The sequence below is a fragment of the Oncorhynchus tshawytscha genome, linkage group LG06, assembly GCF_018296145.1.
Source record: "Oncorhynchus tshawytscha isolate Ot180627B linkage group LG06, Otsh_v2.0, whole genome shotgun sequence".
In the NCBI taxonomy this organism is placed as follows: Eukaryota; Metazoa; Chordata; class Actinopteri; order Salmoniformes; family Salmonidae; genus Oncorhynchus; species Oncorhynchus tshawytscha.
The window spans coordinates 28315654-28333719 of NC_056434.1; the positions used below are offsets into that span (position 1 = coordinate 28315654).

At 42.3% G+C, this 18066-nt stretch overlaps 1 protein-coding gene across 2 annotated transcripts in view; it reads right to left on the reverse strand.

The window, feature by feature from the left end:
* LOC112252373 (choline kinase alpha-like) overlaps positions 1–18066 on the reverse strand; it is a 33990-nt gene that overhangs the window by 3827 nt on the left and 12097 nt on the right. For both annotated transcript variants that reach the window (XM_024423528.2, XM_024423526.2), the window contains 5 exons: positions 13126–13239; positions 11097–11230; positions 10218–10322; positions 8298–8356; positions 8102–8189 (listed from right to left, as the gene is read on the reverse strand). In XM_024423528.2, coding sequence (XP_024279296.1) covers positions 8102–8189; positions 8298–8356; positions 10218–10322; positions 11097–11230; positions 13126–13239 — 500 coding nt within the window. The remainder of the gene's footprint in view (positions 1–8101; positions 8190–8297; positions 8357–10217; positions 10323–11096; positions 11231–13125; positions 13240–18066) is intronic.

The following is an 18066-nucleotide window of genomic DNA, read 5'->3' on the forward strand; positions in this document are numbered from 1 at the left end:
AAAGCACAAAATATGGAGAGAAAAAAACAACATTAACAATGACATCACATTGGTCACGTCAGCAGTCCTGTCTGTAACACCAGATATTTTATAAGCTTATTTTCACGACAAAGGCTGGTGCGGAAAGCCCACAGGGTCGGAGTAACAAATCATAGGCCCAGGGGCTTTGGTTTTTTATTAATCAATTACACAACCAAGGCAGTGCCCCCCAGTTACCCACGTGGGCCCCCTAAATCCTCTCCTCCACCATCTGATGATTAGTATAGCGGAAGTAGACTATCTACACTCATTGATAATGGGTTCCTGTGGTTGGTGGTTGCAGTAAAAAAAAAAAAAATCTCTGCATCAAGGGCCCCCATAGGTATTGGGCCCCAGCCCCTGTATTATTCAGGCCCTGACAGCCCAGTACATCACTGGTACTCCCTGTATATACAGTGCCTACAGAAAGTATTCAGACCCATTTACTTTTTCCAAATTTTGTTACGTTACAGCGTTATTCTAAAATCGATTCAATAAAACAATTTCCACAATCTACACACAATACCCAATAATGACAAAGCAAAAACTGGTTTAGAAAATGTTTTGTGAAAAACGAAAAACAGAAATACCTTATTTACATAAGTATTCAAACCCTTTGCTATGAGACTCGAAATTGAGCTCAGTTTCCATTGATCATCCTTGAGATGTGTCTACAACTTGGGGTCCACCGGTGGTAAATTCAATTGATTGGACATAATTTGGAAAGGCACGTGTCAATATAAGGTCCCAAAGTTGACAGTGCACGTCAGAGCAAAAACCAAGCCATGAGGTCGAAGGAACTGTCCGTAGAGCTCTGAGACAGGACTGTGTCGAGGAACAGATCTGGGGAAGAGTACCAAAACATTTCTGCAGCATTGAATGTCCCCAAGAACACAGTGGTCTCCATCATTCTAAAATGTAAGAAGTTTGTAAACACCAAGACTCTTCCTAGAGCTGGCTGACCCAGCAAAACTGAGCAATCGTGGGAGAAGGGCCTTGGTCAGAGATTCCGATGGTCACTCTGACAGAGCCCTAGAGTTCCTCTGTGGAGACTGGAGAAGGACAACCATCTCTGCAGCACTTCACCAATTAGGACATTATGGCAGAGTGGCCAGACAGAAGCCACTCCTCAGTAAAAGGCACATGACAGCCCGCTGGGAGTTTGCCAAAAGACACCTAAAGAATCTCAGACCATGAGAAACAAGATTCTCTTGTCTGATGAAACCAAGATTGAACGATTTTGTCTGAATGCCAAGGGTCACGTCTGCAGGAAACCTGGCACCATCCCTACGGTGAAGCATGGTGGTGGCAGCATCATGCTGTGGGATGTTTTTCAGCGGCAGGGACTGGACATCTTGTCAGGATCGAAGAAAATATGAACGGAGCAAAGTAGAGAGAGAGATTCTTGATGAAAACCTGCTCCAGAGCACTCAGGACTTCAGACTGAGGTGAAGGTTCACCTTCCAACAGGACAACGACCCAAAGCAAACAGCCAAGACAACGCAGGAGTGGCTTCGGGACAAGTCACTAAATGTCCTTGAGTGGCCCAGCTAGAGCCCGGGACATGAACTCGATCGAACATGTGAAAATAGCTAAGCAGTGACGCTCCCCATCCAACCTGACAGAGCTTGAGAGGATCTGCAGAAATTAACAGGAGAAACTCTTCCAAATACAGGTGTGCCAAGCTTGTAGCGTCATTCCAAAGACTTGAGGCTGTAATTTCAGCCGAAGGTGCTTCAATAAAGGACTGAGAAAAGGGTCTGAATACTTATGTTTTTATTTATATAAATTAGCAAAAAAATCTTTAAACTATTTTTTTATATTATTATTATTTTTATTTAACCTTTATATAACTAGGGACGGGCTGGGATTTTTATTTATTTATTTAGGACAAAACACACATCACAACAAGAGAGACACCCGAACACTACAAAAAAAGACACCACAGATAGCAAGATGGCGCCGACAGGGATCGCCTCGCTTCAAGTCCTTAGGAAACTATCCAGGAATTTGTTTTTTTATATATTATTTCTTACATTGTTAGGCAAGAAAATCTTAAGTGTTATTACACACAGCTGGGAAGAACTATTGGATATACAGTTGAAGAAGGGAAGTTTATATACACCTTTACCAAATACATTTAAACTTCGTTTTTCACAATTCCTGACATTTAATCCTCGTCAAAATTACCTGTCTTAGGTCAGTTAGGATCACCACTTTATTTTAAGAATGTGAAATGTCAGAATAATAGTAGAGAGAACTATTTATTTCAGCTTTTATTTCTTTCACCACATTCCTAGTGGGTCAGAAGTTTACATACACTCAATTTGTATTTGGTAGCATTGCCATTAAATTGTTTAACTTGGGTCAAACGTTTTGGGTAGCCTTCCACAAGCTTCCCACAATAAGTTGGGTGAAGTTTGGCCCATTCCTCCTGACGGAGCTGGTGTAACTGAGTCAGGTTTGTTGGCCTCCTTGCTCGCACATGCTTTTTCAGTTCTGCCCACAAATATTATATAGGATCGAGGTCAGGGCTTTGTGATGGCCACTCCAATAACTTGACTTTGTTGTCCTTAAGCCATTTTTCCACAACTTTGGAAGTATGCTTGGGGTCATTGTCCATTTGGAAGACCCATTTACAACCAAGTTTTAAAATCCTGACTGATGTCTTGAGATGATGCTTCAATATATCCACATAATATTCCACCCTCATGATGCCATCTATTTTGTGAAGTACAACAGTCCCTCCTGCAGCAAAGCACCCCACAACATGATGCTGCCCCCCCCCCCCCATCACGGTTGTGATGGTGTTCTTCGACTTGCAAGCCTCCCCCAAACATAACGATGGTCATTATGGCCAAACAGTTCTATTCTTGTTTCATTAGACCAGAGGACATTTCTCCAAAAAGTACATTCTTTGTCCCCATGTGCAGTTGCAAACCGTAGTCTGGCTTTTTTTATGGCGGTTTTGGAGCAGTGGCTTCTTCCTTTGCTGAGCGGCCTTTCAGGTTGTGTCGATATAGGACTTGTTTTACTGTGGATAAAGATACTTCTGTACTTGTTTCCTCCAGCCTCTTCACAAGGTATTTTGCTGTTGATCTGGGATTGATTTGCACCAAAGTACGTTCATTTCTGGGAGACAGAATGCGTCTCCTTCCTGAGTGGTATGACGGCTGCATGGTCCCATGGTGTTTATACTTGCATAGTATTTTTTGTACTGATGAACGTGGTACCTTCAGGAGTTTGGAAATTGCTCCCAAGGATGAACCAGACTTGTGGAGGTCTACAATTTTTTTTCTGAGGTCTTGGCTGATTTCTTTTGATTTTGCCATGATGTCAAGCAAAGAGGCACTGAGTTTGAAGGTAGGCCTTGTAATACATCCACAGGCACAGTCAACTTAGTGTATGTAAACTTCTGACCCACTGGAATTGTGATACAGTGAATTATAAGTGAAATAATCGGTCTGTAAACAATTTTTGTAATGGCTTGTGTCATGCACAAAGTGGATGTCCTAACTGACTTGCCAAAACTATAGTATGTTAACAAGAAATTTGTGGAGTGGTTGAAAAACAAGTTTTAATGAGTCCAACCTAAGTGTATGTAAACTTCCGACTTCAACTGTAAGAGCGACGTCAACTTACCAACATTACGACCAGGAATATGACTTTTCTGAAGCGGCTCCTTTGTTCAGACCTCCACCCTGGACATTGGATCTAATCCCAGAGGCCGACCAAAAACAATGTCGTCGCCGCAGGAGAGACAGACGGAGTGGCCTCCTGGTCAGACTTAGAAGGCGAGCACACCACCCTCCGCTTCCAAGCATTTTAGTCACCAATGTCCAGGCTCTAGACAACTTTGTGGGCGAAATTAGGGCACAAATTGCCTTCCAGAGAGACAGAGATTGTAACATTCTCTGTTTCACGGAAACATGGCTCACTCGGAATATATGTTGTCAGAGTCGGTACAGCCACTGGGTTTCTTCAATCGTCGCACCGACGGAAACAAACATCTCTCTGGTAAGAAGAAGGGCGGGGATGTATGCCTCATGATTAACTACTAATGGTGTAACAATAATAACATACAGGAACTCAAATCCATTTGTTCGTCTGACCTAGAATTCCTTACAATCAAATGCATTATCTCCCAAGAGAATTCTCTTCAATTATAGTCACAGCCGTGTATATCCCCCCAAGCAAATACCTCAATGGCCCTGAAAGAATTTCTCCGGACTCTATGTAAACTGGAAACCATATATCCTGAAGCTGCATTTATTGTAGCTGGGGATTTTAAGAAAGCTAATTTGAGAAGAAGGCTACCTAAATTCTACCAGCACATTGACTGGACCACTGCTGCTGTAACTTCCGCGATGCATACAAGGCCCTCCCCTGCCCTCCCTTCGGCAAATCCGACCACAACTCCATCTTGCTCGTACCATCCTATAGGTAGAAAATCAAACAGGATGAACCCATGACTAGAACCATTCAACGCTGGTCTGACCAAATGGAATCCATGCTTCAAGACTGTTTTGATCACGTGGACTGGAAAAAGTTCTGGGAAGCCTCAGACAACATCGATTTATATGCTGACTTGGTGAGTGAGTTTATTAGGAAGTGCATTGGTGCAGTGCACTGCAGTGCACTGTTGTACCCAGTGACTATTAAAACCTACCCCAACCAGAAACCGTGGATTTGATGACGGCATTCTGGCAAAACTGAAAGCGCGAACCACCGCATTCAACCATGGAAAGAGGTCGGGGAATATGTCAGAATATAAACAGTGTAGTTATTCCCTCCGGAAGGCAATCAAACAAGCAAAGTCGCAATTCAACGGCCCAGACACAAGACATATGTGGCAGGGTCTACAGGCAATTACGGACTAAAACCAGCCATGTCATGGACACCGACGTCTTGCTTCCAGACAAGCTAAACACCTTCTTCGCCCGCTTTGAGGATAATACAGTGGCACCAGCGCGTCCCCCACTACCAAGGACTTGGGGCCCCCCCGCTCCTTCTCCTTGGCCGACGTCAGTACGACATTTAAACGTGTTAACCTTTGCAGGGCTGGTGGCCCAGACGGCATCCCTAGCCGCGTCCTCAGAGCATGCGCAGACATTTTCAATCGCTCCCTATCCCAGTCTGCTGTCCCCACATGCTTCAAGATGGCCACCATTGTTCCTGTACCCGAAAAGGCAAAGATAACTGAACTAAATGACTACCGCCAGAGCACTCACTTCTGTCATCATGAAGAGCTTTGAGAGACTAGTCAAGGATCAAATCACCTCCCCCTTACCTGCCACCCTAGACCCACTTCAGTTTGCATACCGCCCCAACAGGTCCACAGACGATGCAATCGCCATCACACTGCCCTATCCCATCTGGACAAGAGGAATACTTATGTAAGAATGCTGTTAATTGACGACAGCTCAGCATTCAACACCATAGTACACTCCAAGCTTATCATTAAGCTTGAGGCCCAGGGTCTCAACCCCGTCCTGTGCAATTGGGTTCTGGACATTCTGACATTCCCCAGGTGGTGAAGGTAGTAAACAACATCTCCACTTCGCTGATCCTCAACACTGGGGTCCCACAAGGGTGCATGCTCAGCCCCTTTCTGTACTCCCTGTTCACCCATGACTGCGTGGCCATGCATGCCTCCAACACAATCATCATATTTGCAGACGACACAACAGTAGTGGGCTTGATTACCAACAACGACGAGACAGGCTACAGGGAGGTGGTGAGGGCACTCGGAGTGTGGTGTCAGGAAAATAACCTCTCACTCAACATCAACAAAACATAGGAGATGATCGTGAACTTCAGGAAACAGCAGAGGGAGCACCCCCCTATCCACATCGACGGGACAGTAGTGGAGAAGGTGGAAAGTTTTCAGTTCCTCAGCGTACACATCACAGACAAACTGAAATGGTCCACCCATGCAGACAGTGTGCTGTTGCGCCTCTTCAGGAGGCTGAAGAAATTTGGCTTGTCACCTAAAACGCTCAAACTTTCACAGATGCACAATCGAAAGCATCCTGTCAGATTGTATCACCGGTACGGCAACTGCACACCCTCAACCGCAAGGCTCTCCAGAGGGTAGTGAGGTCTGCACAACGCATCACCGTGGGAAAACTACCTTCCCTCCAGGACACCGACAGCACCCGATGTCACAGGAAGGCCAAAAAGATCATCAAGGACAACAACCACCCGAGCCACTGCCTGTTCACCCTGCTATCATCCAGAAGGCGAGGTCAGTGCTGGTGCAAAAAAACAGCTTCTATCTCAATGCCATCAGACTGTTAAACAGCCATCACTAACAAAGAGGCTCACTTTAAATAATGCCACTTTAATAATGTTTACATTTCCTACATTACTCATCTCATATGTATATACTGTATTTCATACCATCTATTGCATTTTGCCTATCCCGCACGGCCATCGCTCATCCATATATTATATATTTATATGTTATATCTTATTCCATCCCTTTACACTTGTGTGTGTGTAAGGTAGTTGTTGTGAATTTGTTAGATTACTTGTTAGATATTACTGCACTGTCGGAACTAGAACCACAAGCATTTCGCTACACTCGCAATAACATCTGCTAACCATGTGGATGTGACAAATAAAATTTGATTTGACCTAAGATAACATAGCATGGCAGCAACACAACATGATAACATGATAGCAACACAGATTGATGAGGGGGAAAAAAACAATTTAATAAACTGTAGATTAAGGCTGAAGCCTAACAAAATGTGGAAAAAGTCAAGGGGTCTGAATACTTTCTGAAGGCACTGTAGCTTCATTCTTATGTTTTATTTCTATTGTGTTTTTATTTTCTTCTTCTGCACTGTCGGGAAAGGCATGTAAAGTAAGCATTTCATTGAATGGTCTACACTTGTTGTATTCAGCCCCTGTGACAAATAAGATTTAATTTGACTAACATTGTATTGCCACATGTATTCAGGATTATGATTCCTTGGGCTCTTTCCTTGCTTGGCCAAATGAAAACTAGACCTACAGTAAAATGTTCCCATAGCAAAGGAAGAGACGTTCTCACAAAGGGAGTGAAAATAGGTAGCTCTTTGCGAAGGGAATCACAGTTGCTGTGGAAACCAGACAAAAGGAACAACTTGGAGGCTAAACTCCATTCCAACCTTTCTCTACCCGTGGCTGCGGCAATATGGGTCAATGTTGAAAACCTGTACAGTTCAAGCCCTTTCAAGCGAGCCACACAGCTGCCAATGAACCCGACTTGGAAGTAAAACAGTGGGAAAACAAACAAAATGTGAGTCTAATATGGGCCTCCTTGGACTTTTGTCATAGCATACAGATGTCCATTAGACTTAATACTGTTTTATTATGAGCACCCAGCTTCCTAAACATGATCTATGTTTTACCCTAGACCCCCATACAATCAAAGCTTTGGGGAGGACACAGGAGATCCCAGTGAAACCTGATCCGGCTTGGGAATGAGGAGCACGTGTGGTGACGTACAATGACCATGAGAGAGCCTGAGGGTCAGGACGGCAGGGGTGGGCTGTTTTGACGGTACTAACTTAGCTGTGAGCCAAGGCCAACAACAGTGAAAGTCCTTTCCGAGAAATGGGGCACTCATGAATTCCACACTTTACAAAACAAACTCAATACTAAGTGGTACAGGAAAAACTACAGTAAGAGACTGGATGGATTGTTTGGTCTGGCTGGCTTGTTTACATGATGAAATAAGACTCAGAAACCCAGATGTTTTGGATCACAAATATGTGCGGCTACGTTCTTGTCTTAAATGTTGTAAAAAACATAACAAATACAAACTACCTGGGTAAATTCCTTCCATCCCTCTCTGTGTTAAATACGATTTACATTCTGCAGAGAAAGTGTCACCTTGGACAGACAGTGTTTACTGCTGGATCTAGCTCCTTTTCTGAGGAATGTGCCTCAGCTCTCAGAAACCCAAAGAAATGCTGTACATTCAGTATACATGTTTTGTCTATGACAAAAGGGGATGATTACAGTAATAAAGGGGATGATTACAGTAACAAAGGGGATGATTACAGTATGCACTAGGGCCTGAGTTACAGACCTGTAGTTATAACTGCTGTATTCAAAGTCAATCAGCATGAGCTTCTGTCCGTCAGAGCCCTCACGACCACTGAGGAGCAGGACATTTCCTATAGGATCACAGGAATAATTATTACACCACACGGTACAATACCTTGTATTTAAAATACTATCTTCACTAGCTTTACAGAAAGCAATACTATGCCTAAGATCCTTACCCTCTTGACAGTCATTGTGGCAGAAAACAACAGGGGAGTGAGTGGAGTCCAGCAAAGATCTACAAAGAAAAACAAGCCATATTTCAGCAGGTAAGAAGCAGAAGTTAGAATGCATTCGGAAAGTATTCAGACCCCATGACCTTTTCCACCTTTTGTTACGTTACAGCCTTATTCTAACATGAATTAAATAGTTTTTCCCCTAATCAATTTACACACAATACCCCATAATGACAAAGAGAAAACTGTTTTTTAGTTATGAAATGTCACCTTTACGTAAGTATTCAGACCCTTTACTCAGTACTTTGTTGAAGTACCTTTGGCAGCAATTACAGCCTTGAGTCTTCTTGGATATGACTCTACAAGCTTGGCACACCTGTATTTGGGGAGTTTCTCCCATTCTTCTCTGCAGATCCTCTCAAGCTCTGTCAGGTTGGATGGGAAGCGTCGCTGCATAGCTATTTTCAGGTGTCTCCAGAGATTGGGTTCAAATCTGAGCTCTGGCTGGGCCAATCAAGGACATTCAGAGACTTGTCTGAAGCCAATCCTGCGGTGTCCTGGCAGTGTGCTTAGGGTTGTTGTCCTGTTGGAAGGTGAACCTTTGCCCCAGTCTGAGATCCTGAGCACTCAGGAGCAGGTTTTTTTTTTTTTTTTCAAGGATCTCTCTGTACTTTGCTCCTTTCATCTTTCCCTAGATCCCGACTAGTCTCCCAGTTTATGCCGCAGAAAAACCTCCCCACAGCATGATGCTGGCAACACCATGCTTCAACGTAGGGATGGTGCCAGGTTTCCTCCAGATGTGGCGCTTGGCATTCAGGCAAAATAGTTCAATCTTGGCAGTCCAGAAAATCTTGTTTCTCATTGTCTGAGAGTCCTTTAGGTGCCTTTTGGCAAACTCCAAGCGGGCTGTCGTGTGCCTTTTACAAAGGAGTGGCCACTCTACCATAAAGGCCTGATTGGTGGAGTGCTGCAGAGATGGGAGAACCTTCCAGAAGGACAACCATCTCCACAGAGGAACTCTGGAGCTCTGTCAGCGTGACCATCGGATTCTTAGTCACCTCCCTGACCAAGGCCCTTCTCCCCCAATTGCTCAGTTTGGCCGGGCGGCCAGCTCTAGGAAGAGTCTTGGTGGTTCCAAACTTCGTACATTTAGTAATGATAGAGGCTACTGTGTTCTTGGGGACCTTCAATGCTGCAGAACATTTTTGGTACCCTTCCCCAGATCTGTGCCTCGACACAATCCTGTCTCTGAGCTCTACGGACAATTGCTTCGATCTCATGGCTTGAATTTTTGCTCTGACATGTACTGTCAAGGTGTGTGCCTTTCCAAATCATGTCCAATCAATTGAATTTACTACAGGTGGACTCCAATGAAATCGTAAAAACATTTCAAGGATGATCAATGGAAACAGGATGCACCTGAGCTCAATTTCGAGTCTCATAGCAAAGGGTCTGAATACTTATGTAAATAAGGTATTTCTGTTGTTTATATTTTTAATACATTTGCTAACATTTCTAAAAACCTGTTTTCGCTTTGTCATTATGGGGTATTTTGTATAGATTTATGAGGGGGGGAAATTATGTAATCCATTTCAGAATAACACTGTAACGTAACAAAATGTGGAAAAAGTCAAGGGGTCTGAATACTTTCCGAATGCACTGTATATGTCCACTAATTCACTGTTTACCCCCCAAAAAACAGAATGCCAAATTCCAACACATATTTCAACCACTCAGACAACAGAGTCTTTGTATGGAATTATTGGCTTATTATTGTTGACTGGATTCCACACCAATTTATTGGAAAACACCACGTGACTATTACATATCTGAATTACTGCATATACATGTAATCATGTCTGTTCCTGTGTGCTTAGTCTAAAAGGTGTTATGTACGTGATTCAGGAACCAGGGTGGCCTTACTTGAGACTCTCCATCTCCTGGGGCAGATTATAGCTCCTCAGACGGGCAAATTTGCGAATGTGTGACTCCCTGGTGAAGGTTAGTCTCATCACCTGGTTCAGGTACCTGTGGAAAGGGGAAACATTAGGACAGTCAGGGTACGTATGGGATACAAGAGGTTGTAGAGTTTAAAGTTAAGAGAGATATCACTATTTTATCACAGCGATGATGATAATGCACTTCTTGTCTATACTCGTACAAATGACGCATTATCTGTGAGGACAAGCAACTTTTTCTCTGTGATTTCCTTGAAACTATCCTTAGGCCACGAAGCAGGTCAACAAGTCAATATTTCACTCCGATAAGCTAATCCATTAAACAATTTATATGCCCTGTTTTAACTGTAAGTAAATACTGTAAGTCAATTCACTAGGCCATTCATAAAACACATAATCAAAAGGAAGGCAAAGAACATTCACTAAGTCTGTTATTGGCGTGTTTTATTCTTCAAATACTTCGGGAAACATACTGTTTCAATTTTAACATGTAATCAAATCAATTTTAACCCATGGAATTTGGTGTACACGTTTTCCAACAAAACGTGGAAAAAAAACAAATCAATTCTAAAAGCTTTAACAAGAGCAAGGTATTGTGTTTCATTTGAAAACAGCATCACATTTTGTAAAAGCAGAATATTTCAGGTCATCCTACCCCCTAACCTCTCTGTTATTCTCAAACCAGGTGACTTGAGGATTGACCAACAAAAGCAAACTAGCAACCATTTTGTAAGAGGAGATATGTGTGATAGCTAATGTTTGTTTGGAGCTTTCAGTGAGGTCAGGTTAGGCAAAGAGGGTTTACAGTTTCTATTGGAAATTGCATTATAAGAGACCAACTCACTTGTCGATAGTTCCAAACAGCCATTTGGGCTCCTTGTTGAAAGGCATCCTCATACCATGGAACTTGGCCATCTTCTCAGCTATTTCAGCAGATATGCTTGGCATGCTCAGCTCATCTGTGTCCAATTTGCGACTCTATTAACACAAAGGACATCAGGTCTTCAAGTCTTAGCTGAATACAGCTTGTCTTAAATCCCATCAAGCTGACAACTTTTTATGCAACAATAAACAGAGACAACATTATCAACTGCTGACAGGGTTGTCAAAAAGAATGGAGGATATAACCAGCTTCAATGCATTCTTCCCTCCACTCTGGCCACTGTCAACACTAACAGTTTAAGATCTTATCACAGCAGAAGCTGCTTAAAGGCCATTTGCTTGACCTCTGTGGTTTCTTGGTCTCCGAGGACTTTAAGTGGATAACTAAAACGTCTTTACTGCTGTTCTAAAAAATGTATTAAGATGTGCCAGTCAAAAGTTTGGATACACCTACTCATTCAAGGGTTTTTCTTTCTTTCTTTTTACTATTTTCTACATTGCCAGCAGCATACCACCCTGCATACCACTGCTGGTGTTTTTCTGAAGCTAAGCAGGGTTGGTCCCTGGATGGGAGACCAGATGCTGCTGGAAGTGGTGTTGGAGGGCCAGTAGGAGGCACCCTTTCTGCTAGTCTAAAACAAAAAATATCCCAATTCCCCAGTGCAGTTATTTGGGACATTGCCCTATATAGGGTGCAGATGGGTTGTTAAATGGGTGTCCTGACTCTCAGTGGTCACTAAAGATCCCATTGCACTTATTGTAAGAGTAAGGGTTTTAACCCTGGTGTCCTGGCTAAATTCCCAATCTGGCCCTCATATGGTCACCTAATCATCCCCAGCTTACAATTTGCTCATTCTTTCCCCTGTAACTATTCCCCAGGTTGTTGCTGTAAATGAGAATGTGTTCTCAGTCAACTTACCTGGTAAAATAAGGGATAAATAATGAAGACATCATTCTGTCAACCAGCTTCACGAGGTAACCACCTGGGACACTTTTCTTGGTTACAACATGATTCCATATGTGTTATTTAATAGTTTTGATGTCTTCACTGTTATTCTACAATGTAAAATAAAGAAAAACCTTGTAATGAGTAGGTGTTTCTAAACTTTGGATTGGTACTGTACATCATACAAGCAAAACTGGTGATTCAGATAGAACATGACTATACTCTTGGTCTGTACCTATTTCAATTGATTAAATTGTCTAGCCTGAGGTGTGGGTTGAATTTTGCAAGATAACTCTTGTTAGGACAATGCCTGGGCAACATGGGCATGGAATCAATTTACTTATCACTTCAAGCTATTTTTTGCCACTTTAAAAAGGGAAGATATTTAGTATGGTTAGGGGAGCAGGTAGCCTAGCAGTTAAGAGCGTTGGTCCAGTAACCGAAAGGTCGCTGGCTCAAATCCGGCTAAGTGAAAAAAAACTGTCAATGTGCCCTTGAGCAAGGCACTCAAACTTAATTGCTCCTGTAAGTTGCTCTGGATAAGAGTGTCTGCTAAATTACTAAAATGTCAAATGTATTCCCTTTGTACATACTGTAAATTAAACACACATCACTGAACAGAACATGCACAGATCCTACAGGTTTCCTATCTTAATTTGAACAATTTCTCACAGAAGGAAAATAATCCTACAGGAATTGTGGATAATAATTCATGTATAAAAATAAAGTATAATCAATACACTCTATGGATTATAATTAATGGACCTTTTTGTAGAGGTTGATACATTTTTTGTTAGGGGAAATCAAGTCTGACATTTAAAGTGGAAATTACAAACTTTAGAATACTTTTTAAACCTTGAATACACTACAAGTTTGCATTTACTGCGGCACAGGATCATTTTCTGAGACAGCAGAGTGATTAAATTAAGATAGTACACCTGTACACACATACACGTACTCAGGCACACACACACGCACACACAGGCACACAGTCGTGAATATTTGTTTTCTCTATCAATGATTATCACTCCACAGAGTCACTTACAGGGACAAACTGCTCCAGTCTGCCCTGGGGGAAGATGCCATAGAGTTTGGGCCCAAGCTCCCGCTCTGCCAGAATGGCAAACATCACACTCTCCAGCACCATGGCCTCAGCACCCTGCAGACACATAGAACAGAAAGTTGTTAACTTCTATTGAACTTCAGGATTGTCAGTCACTGTTGCCTTGCACAACCAACCTTAGAAATTAGGAGGGAAAATTACTTAGTCATTGGTTGATGTTTTCATGGTAACTGGAAGAGAAGACAATTAATAGGATAAGCTAAAAACGACTGCAGCCAACCTGTGGTCCAATGTTAGCTGTGATTTTTCATCAAGTGGGGGTTAGTAGGACAGAAACTCATTCAATTCTATAGGATTAAATGAGAACAGCTTAGACTGCGGAAGCTGATGATGAGGCACATGACCGTACATCACATGAAACAAGCTTAGGCTGTCTGGAAGAGATAGGATCATTTTTCCAAGGATCTAGCATTCACAATTATAAATCAATGATACACAGGTCCAGATATTTGAGTCATGGGAACTGTAAAATGGCTACCTCAAACAAATTACGTTCACAACTCTGAAAGTGATTTGGCAGGTATTTCATCCATCATGGTGGTAAGTTTAAAAGCAGATTTGGACCAGAAAGGGAAGAAGTGAGTTGCGTTCCACATGAGGAGAATAATAAAACAAGGGGCCAATTGTACTGAGAGAGGCAGAGCCTGCCAACAGCATCAATTAGTAATTGTGGCTGCTTAACCAAAGAAGATACCAGGGCTTTCAACTGTGGAGTAAAATGGTGTCAGGAGCAATTATCTGAGCCCAGAGCTCTAAAATAGCTACAATTCAAAAGATAGGCCTATACAGTTTGACACAATTTATTAGAAAAGTCTGTTAACTTACAGATAAATATATGTTGATACTTAAAAATAAAGGGTTCTTATTATTGCATATTAATGTAGCTAAGTACATTAAAAATAATCGGCATTATTACACTTTATATACAGTACTATACAGTAGTAACCCATATAGCCTTGAGTACAATCCAAATACGTTGTAGCCGACAGGTGCATGGCCGCGGGAAAACCTTAGTGCTGCTTTTGATACCATCGATCGCCACATTCTTTTGGAGAGATTGGAAACCCAAATTGGTCGACACGGACAAGATCTGGCCTGGTTTAGATCTTATCTGTCAGAAAGATATCAGTTTGTCTCTGTGAATGGTTTGTCCTCTGACAATTCAACTGTGAATTCCGGTGGTCCTCAAGGTTCCGTTTTAGGACCACTATTGTTTTCACTATATATTTTACCTCTTGGGGATGTCATTCGAAAACAGAATGTTAACTTTCACTGCTATGCGGATGACACACAGCTGTACATTTCAATGAAACATGGTGAAGCCCCAAAATTGCCCTCGCTAGAAGCCTGTGTTTCAGACATAAGGAAGTGGATGTCTGCAAACTTTCTACTTTTAAACTCGGACAAAACAGAGATGCTTGTTCTAGGTCCCAACAAACAAAGAGATCTTCTGTTGAATCTGACAATTACTCTTAATGGTTGTACAGTCATCTCAAATACAACTGTGAAGGACCTCGGCATTACTCTGGACCCAGATCTCTCTTTTGACGAACATATCAAGACTGTTTCAAGGACAGCTTTTTTCCATCTACGTAACATTGCAAAAATCAGAAACTTTCTGTCCAAAAATGATGCAGAAAAATTAATCCATGCTTTTGTTACTTCTAGGTTAGACTACTGCAATGCTCTACTTTCTGGCTACCCGGATAAAGCACTAAATAAACTTCAGTTGGTGCTAAATACGGCTGCTAGAATCCTGACTAGAACCCCAAAATTTGATTACATTACTCCAGTGCTAGCCTCCCTACACTGGCTTCCTGTCAAGGCAAGGACTGATTTCAAGGTTTTACTGCTAACCTACAAAGCATTACATTGGCTTGCTCCTACCTATCTCTCTGATTTGGTATGTCCTGCCGTACATACCTACACGTACACTACGGTCACAAGACGCAGGCCTCCTAATTGTCCCTAGAATTTCTAAGCAAACAGCTGGGGGCAGGGCTTTCTCCTATAGAGCTCCATTTTTTTAATATTTTTTTTAAAACTCTGTTTATTAAGTTTTACACACACACAGACAAGACAAAGCAATATAAATAATATACTCAACTAGAAAAAAAATACAAATAAAAATACAAGTAAAAAAATAGCTTTAAAGATACCATACTTTATTTAGACAAGTTAAACACACCAGGCAGAAGGCTACAGAGGTTAAAGGGCAATCTATAGTAGAGCTCCATTTTTATGGACTGGTCTGCCTACCCATGTGAGAGACGCAAACTCGGTCTCAACCTTTAAGTCTTTACTGAAGACTCATCTCTACAGTGGGTCATATGATTGAGTGTAGTTTGGCCCAGGAGTGTGAAGGTGAACGGAAAGGCTCTGGAGCAATGAACGCCCTTGCTGTCTTTGCCTGGCAGGTTCCCCTCTTTCCACTGGGATTCTCTGCCTCTAACCCTCTTGCAGGGGCTGAGTCACTGGCTTACTGGTGCTCTTTCATGCCGTCCCTAGGAGGGGTGCGTCACTTGAGTGGGTTCCTGTCTGGGTTGGCGCCCCCCCCTTGGGTTGTGCTGTGGCGGAGATCTTTGTGGGCTATACTCGGCCTTGTCTCAGGATGGTAAGTTGGTGGTTGAAGATATCCCTCTAGTGGTGTGGGGGCTGTGCTTTGGCAAAGTGGGTGGGGTTATATCCTTCCTGTTTGGCCCTGTCTGGGGGTATCATTGGATGGAGCCACAGTGTCTCCTGACCCCTCCTGTCTCAGCCTCCAGTATTTATGCTGCAGTAGTTTGTGTGTCGGGGGGCTAGGGTCAGTTTGTTATATCTGGAGTACTTCTCCTGTCTTATCCGTTGTCCTGTGTGAATTTAAGTATGCACTCTCTAATTCTCGCTTTCTTTCTCTCTCTCAGAGGACCTGAGCCGTAGGACCATGCCTCAGGACTACCTGGCATGATGACTCCTTGCTATCCCCAGTCCATCTGGCCGTACTGCTGCTCCAGTTTCAACTGTTCTGCCTGCGGCTATGGAATCCTGACCTGTTCACCGGACGTGCTACCTGTCCCAGACCTATTATTTGACCATGCTGGTCATTTATGAACATTTGAACATCTTGGCCATGTTCTGTTATAATCTCCACCCGGCACAGCCAGAAGAGGACTGGCCACCCCTCATAGCCTGGTTCCTCTCGGTTTCTTCCTAGGTTTTGGCCTTTCTAGGGAGTTTTTCCTAGCCAATGTGCTTCAACACCTGCATTGCTTGCTGTTTGGGGTTTTAGGCTGGGTTTCTGTACAGCACTTTGAGATATCAGCTGATGTACGAAGGGCTATATAAATACATTTGATTTGAAAATGTTTTGGGGTGGAGGTGCTGTCAAGGGGTATTTTTCTCTGCTCATACAGGAGTAATAGGCCTAGTGCACTAAGTTGGTGGGAAAAAGTTTATTTTATACATATATTATTTTTTCTTTAAATATATTTTGGGGGGATTTTGATTCATCAGCACCCCTACTTCCAGCGGCTATGAACAGGTGCCCTTATCGACTGTTACGGCTATGAGCTGGCAGTGGTCTGTGGACTCTGACTATCGGGCAAGAAATTTGCTAAGTGTGCACTTCAAAGTGACTCAGCTCTTTCTGTCGGAAGCCAAATAGGAGGAAAATAAACCATAGTAGTGCTTTGCTAATGGCGTGTTGAATGCACATTGGACTGACCTCATATGACTATAGACATAGGGAAAACATTATTAGTAAACAGGGTTGGGTAGGTTACTTTCTAAATGTAATCCATTACAGTTACTAGTCACATGTCCAAAATTGTAATCGGTAACGTAACTTTTCGATTACCCAAACTCAGCAACGTACGCCGATTTCATTCAGTTACTTTTATTGCAGGATAAATCAATGTTAAAGTTTACATAGCTGGCCTTTTCTTTATGGTTTGGTTATGTAGGCTTCTTCTAATCCATCAATTTCTACTACATATGATAATGATTAAATTATATCTTTACATTAACAACCAAAGTCTATCAGAATTCCAGTCATTCTAATAAATGTTGTACCCCTTCCATCTCAAGGAGAAAAACAAGCTTTTGGGTGTAACAATTGAACTAAACTCATGAGGCATTGCTAAGTTATATCCTTCAAGAATCAATGGATATACTGTATATATATATATATATATATATATATATATATATATATATAATTTATGAATCCAAAAATGGATGTAGCATCTACAGATTGCCCCATTAAGTCTATCAAATGTGTGCGAGTTTGAGCATGTGTCCATTAGGCCTATGGACTTTTAAAAAATCAGCATTAATTAGATTGAGCAAAAAAAGCCGCACTTTTCTTCCATAGGCTTGGATCCACACTATGCAGCTGTTGCAAGAGCACATTTTTCACTGGCTGTCCACTGGTTTCAAAAACCAGAAAACCAAAAAATTATTGATAGGCAGCTTAAACTTCTTGAATTCAACCAATATTTGGTTCAAATACACATTTGTGAACAGCCATCCACAACAACCACAATCCGTAATACCGTGACTACACGGTCTGCGAGCGTTGCAAAATACATTTTGAAATCTATGTTATTCAATTATTGCACCCTCACTGCTTGCGCGTCAATGAGCGTCTTCGTTGCCAAGGGCTAAAATAGAAGTCCTTTCTATTTCTGACACAGATCGTGCTGCAATTCCTGCCTCTCCCATCTCGTCATTGGTTTATAGAAGCAGGTAGCCACGTGCCATCTCCTCATTGGTTATACCCACGTGAGTGATTGAAAGACGAACTGTGTTGCCGGTCGTCATGGTAATACTATGAAGGTTTAGATGCCAATCACCATATAAGTTCAAAGATTAAAAAGCCTGGAA